This window comes from Apium graveolens, chromosome 9, assembly GCF_009905375.1.
Source record: "Apium graveolens cultivar Ventura chromosome 9, ASM990537v1, whole genome shotgun sequence".
NCBI lineage: Eukaryota > Viridiplantae > Streptophyta > Magnoliopsida > Apiales > Apiaceae > Apium > Apium graveolens.
This window is the reverse complement of record NC_133655.1, coordinates 153,755,852-153,761,166: the sequence shown is the minus strand read 5'-3', so window position 1 is coordinate 153,761,166 and position 5,315 is coordinate 153,755,852. Positions and strand designations below refer to the sequence as shown.

The window sequence follows — 5,315 nt, the reverse complement described above, 5'->3', positions numbered from 1 at the left end:
CCAACAAACATATCTTCAATTACAGGGCATTTAAAAGAAAAAGATATAAATACTAAAACTAAAAGTTATACGAACTAGCCCATAGGAACACATATTTTTTTCTCTGGTTTCTCAGAGTTTGTCTTACCAATATGGTAAGTTTTAAGGGGTGACTTTTTCCTTTTCATTCAATCATATACCTCAAACACCATCATTCATTGTTCACTATTTTCATCAGAGAGTTATTTTATCATGAGTCAAAAACATAAAATGAATCTGGAATCATTATACGCAAATCTGTCAATGGAGGATGACGATGGAGGAGGTTTCGTAGTGGGTACTGAAGAGGTGCAGGAGAAGAAATCCACATTTGTACTTGTTGGTAGGTTTCTCACGGATAAGAATATTAATTTTCAAGCAATGCAAAATGTCATGGCGTCGTTATGGAGACCAAGGGAAGGCATGGAGGTTCAAGATCTAGGGGGATTCAGGTTCTCATCTGTTTTCTACCATATATTGGATTTAAGGAAAGTAATTGAAGGAGGTCCCTGGACCTTTGAGCAAAATATGTTGGTATACAAACAAGCCGATGAAACTGAGGATTTACATTCGATAGAATTGAACGAGATAGAGATGTGGGTGCAAGTACATGAGGTCCCTAAAGGTTTTATCTCAGAAAATATAATGAAGAATGTGGGCATGTATGTGGGTAAGTATGTGAAGTCAGACCCTACGAATTTTGATAACACGTGGAAATCTTATGTTAGAATTCGGGTTATACTTGATATTCAGAGGCCATTATGAAGACGTATGAAAATTAAAAGAGAGGGAGGAGATTGGAGTTGGATTCACTTTAAGTATGAAAAGCTGGGAAATTTTTGTTTCGTATGTGGTATTATTGGTCATACTGAAAGAGATTGCAGTATAGTATATGATAATCCGGATAAGGTGATAGAAAGAGCGTATGGAGGGTGGTTAAGAGCACAGAACCGTAAAAATAAGGTGGGTGTAGGAGCTCGTTGGCTGAGGAGTGCTGAAGGAGGTGGAAGATGGCCGGAATACGGTGGAAGTCAGTCGAATTCCAAGGGAGGAAAAGATCAGGAGAGATTTGCGGAACAAGATGGGTTAGTTCGCGAGAAAGGTGGAGATACTGGAGTTCTGGTTGTTGTGCCACGAAATCAGGGAGCAATTGAGGGAAATACTAAAGATTTGGATTTGAGGGATAATGATGATTTTCTGTTGGACCCCAAAAGGAAACGGTTGGCATTAAATCAGGATAGAGAGAATTATGGGCCAGATAATATGATAACAGATGGGCAGGTTGGAAATAATTTATCGGACAATAACGGTTCAAAAAACTTGAATGGGGTGGGCTCTGGTTTCCAGGCCCACCGAGGATTATGAGTATTATTAGTTGGAACTGTCGTGGGTTGGGCCTCCCCACGAATGTTCGGTTCCTTAAAGAGTTAGTGAGGCAGGAAAGACCCTCGTATATTTTTCTTTGCGAAACGATAGATAATAAAGGGAAGATAGACTGGATTTCGAAATCGCTTGGGTTTGATGGTTTGGTTACAGTAGATGCTCAAGGTAGAAGTGGCGGACTTGCCCTGTTATGGAAGGAGAAGGATGATGTAGAGTTGCGTAGCTTCTCTCGTAACCACATTGATGTCGAGGTTGCAGTAGAAGGGAAAGATAGGTGGAGACTTACAGGTGTTTATGGTGAGCCAGACAGGAGTCAAAGAAGAAAAACATGGAATTTACTTCGCAATCTGGCGAGAGACTCTAATCTCCCATGGTGCGTCATAGGAGACATGAACAATCTAATTTCTCAGAAAGATAAACGTGGTGGTGCATTTTATCCTAACTGGTTACTAGACGGCTTCAATGAGGTGATAATCGATACAAACTTAATTGATATGGAGTTAGTTGGCTATCAGTATACATGGGAAAGAGGGAAAGGTACTGCAGATTGGATAGAGGAGAGACTTGACAGGGCTTTAACAAATGCTGCTTGGCTAGACTTATTCCCTATGGCAAAGTTATATAACTTGGAGGACACATCGTCTGACCATTGTCCTATCATGCTAATACTTGAGGAAAAGATGAAATGTACTGGAAAACGGCCTTTTCGATTTGAGAACGCTTGGTTGACTGAACCAATGTGTCGTCAACTAGTAGTGGAAAGCTGGGAAGAAAATAATATGGAGAACATTCAACAAAAGGTGAAGTTATGTGGTGACAACCTGGAACAGTGGGGACGTGAAGTGACAGGAAGGTTTGGAGATCGTATTAAACAATGTAAGCTAAAGATGTCGAAGTTAAGAAAGTTGAGGGATGGTAATTCGGTGGTTATGTACAAGAAAGCAAGGGAAGAGCTATTCTTAATTCTTGAACATAGAGAGATTTTTTGGCGACAAAGGTCGAAGCAGCTCTGGCTACATTCAGGGGACAAAAATTCTAAGTACTTTCACGCTTCAGCGAATGAAAGAAGAAGAACAAATCAGATTAACCGTTTGAGAAATAAGGATGGTGAGTGGACAGACTGGGAATGGGGATTAGTAGATATGATAACAGAGCATTTCAATCAGCTCTTCACGGCAACTCAGTCTAGCTGGACTGAAGTGGTAGAGTGCGTTGAGAGGTCTGTGTCTGAGGCTCAAAATGTGGAGTTATTAAAGCAAGTGTCTGAAGCAGAGGTGAAGGAGGCGCTTTTCCAAATGAATCCGGACAAAGCACCTGGTCCAGACGGGATGACTCCTGCCTTTTATCAAAAACATTGGGCCATTGTGGGTAATGATATTGTTGATATGGTCAGAAATTTTTTTGAAGACGGAGTAATGCCAGCTGATTTAAATATGACTAATGTGGTACTTATTCCGAAGAAAAAAAGTCCGACTGGTTTGGGAGATTTGAGGCCTATATCGTTGTGTAATGTTTCGGTTAAAATTCTTACAAAAGTACTTGCTAATAGAATGAAGAATGTGATGGATAATGTTGTATCGGAAAATCAAAGTGCCTTTATTCCAGGTAGGATAATCACAGATAACATCATGGTTTCGTACGAAATGATGCATTTCTTGAAACGAAAAAGGAGGGGTAAAGATGGTTACATGGCTCTAAAGATTGACATGAGCAAAGCCTATGATAGGATAGAGTGGGAGTATTTGAGAGAGATTTTAAGCAAGATGGGATTCCACGACTGGTGGGTGCATTTACTCTTACAATGTGTCAGTTCAGTTACTTATAAAATCATACACGGAGTGAGAGAGATGGGTCCAATTTGGCTGAGTAGAGGGCTTCGACAAGGGGACCCCCTGTCCCCTTATTTATTTATATTGTGTGCTGAAGGAATATCTGCATTGTTTCGAAGATTTGAAACTCAGAGGTTGATACATGGGATAAAAATCTGCAAAAACGCACCAAGCATCACACATATGTTGTTTGCAGACGATTCATATCTATTTTGCAAGGCTAATGTTGACGAATCTCATAGAATGCTTGAACTTCTTCATATTTATGAAGAAGCATCTGGTCAAAAGGTGAATTTGTTGAAGTCTTCTATCTTCTTTAGTACTAATGTGAGTTAGGATAACAGGACGGATATTAGTCATGCTCTTTAGATGAGTGAAGCAGACGGGAATTGCAAGTATTTAGGACTTCCCAACATGATGGGTCGAAATAAAACCAGAATGCTTGGCTTTCTAAAAGACAAAGTAAATAAGAGGTTGAAATCTTGGAAAGATAGATGGATTTCACTGGCGGGGAGAGAGATTTTAATCAAATCAGTAGCTCAAACTTTGCCAAGCTATGCGATGAGTGTTTTTCTCCTTCCGCTAGAGATAACAAGGGACATTGAGAGAAGCTTGACTAAGTTTTGGTGGGGATCGAAGACAAACAATAAAGCTGGTATTCACTGGATGAATTGGGAGAGAATGAGTAAGCATAAATCCACAGGGGGTTTGGGGTTCAGAGACTTTAGGGACTTTAACATGGCTCTATTAGGGAAACAAGGGTGAAGACTTGCAACTAAGACTGAGGGACTGACCAGTAGATTGTACAAAGCAAGATATTTTCCAACGGAGAATTTTTTTACAGCAAAGTTGGGCAACAACCCCAGCTTTGTCTGGAGGAGTATATGGGAAGCAAAATCTATTGTAATATCTGGGGCAAAATGGGAGGTTGGTTCAGGTAGTTCAATCAATATATTGGGCCAACCATGGTTACCAGAAGAAGATAATCCGTTTATAACCACGGATTTACAGGGGTTGGACCAAGCTAAAGTCTCAGGCCTGATGAAGTTAGATGGGAGTTAGTGGGAGGAAGACGTTGTGACTGACCTGTTTAACAGTCGAGATCAACAGTGCATCAGGAAAATTTCAATCAATGGTGGAGGTGCAGATAATTTATACTGGTGCAAGGAAAATTCAGGTGAGTACTCAGTTAAGAGTGCGTATAGAATGTTGCAGTTACAAAAAGGTCGGTGGCAAAACGCAGATAATGATAGCTTATGGCGTGTAGTGTGGCAAATCAAAGCCCCACCCAAGGTTTTAAACTTGATTTGGCGTGCACTGGCTCATTGTTTACCTACGCTCACTGCTCTTCATGAAAAGTACGTCCCTGTTAATAGAATGTGCCCAGTTTGCAATGGTGAAGAGGAGACTACTTTGCATGCTCTTGTTCAGTGCCCCTTTGCATCTCAGTGTTGGGGAGATAGGGGTCGGTTATGGGCAGGTTCGAGGTTGGAAACTTTTGCAGGATGGTTGGACAAAGTTCTGGGAGTTTCTAGGAAGGATGAGTATGCAGAAATTGTCACTTTGTGTTGGAATATTTGGAAGGCCAGGAATAATATGGTTTGGAATAAGAGTAGGCCTTCAGTAGTTGGGGTAGTGAATTCGACGAAGCAATATCTTGCAGAATGGACAAAAGCTCAGAAAATTTCGACAAGGGCTCTATTTCAGTTTGTTGAGGAAGGAGATGGAGCATGTAAATGGGCGAAACCACAGAAAGAAGTAGTCAAGATATCTGTCGATGCAGCAACCTTTACTGAATTCTCATCTTATGGTGTGAGAATGCTAGCTCGAGACTGGGAGGGTAAGGTGATTCTAGGTCGATCTGAATGTTACCAGGGGGATGCAAACCCTGATCTTGCAGAAGCTGTTGCGGTTAAGGAAGCTTTGAGTTGGTCCAAAGCAAACAGATGGGAGAAGGTGACTGTGGAATCAGATTGCTTAACAGTAGTTCAAGCAATTCGAAGCAAGGTTCCAATGCAATCTCCGTTTGGTAAGGTTATTATGGAGTGTCGTAAGTTGCTATCTAATTCAAACATTGTATTGTTT

General features: G+C 40.9%; 1 protein-coding gene across 1 annotated transcript; it reads left to right on the top strand.

Moving 5' to 3' along the window:
• The first annotated feature begins 249 nt into the window (after positions 1 to 249).
• LOC141685666 (uncharacterized) lies at positions 250 to 783 on the top strand. The gene has a single exon (XM_074490757.1). It carries the CDS (start codon positions 250 to 252, stop codon positions 781 to 783), a length of 534 nt encoding a protein of 177 aa, XP_074346858.1.
• The last annotated feature ends 4,532 nt before the right edge of the window (positions 784 to 5,315 follow it).

Excerpts from the sequence above, each read along its gene's own strand:
- LOC141685666 (XM_074490757.1), top strand. The coding sequence starts at position 250 with ATGAATCTGGAATCATTATACGCAAATCTGTCAATGGAGGATGACGAT.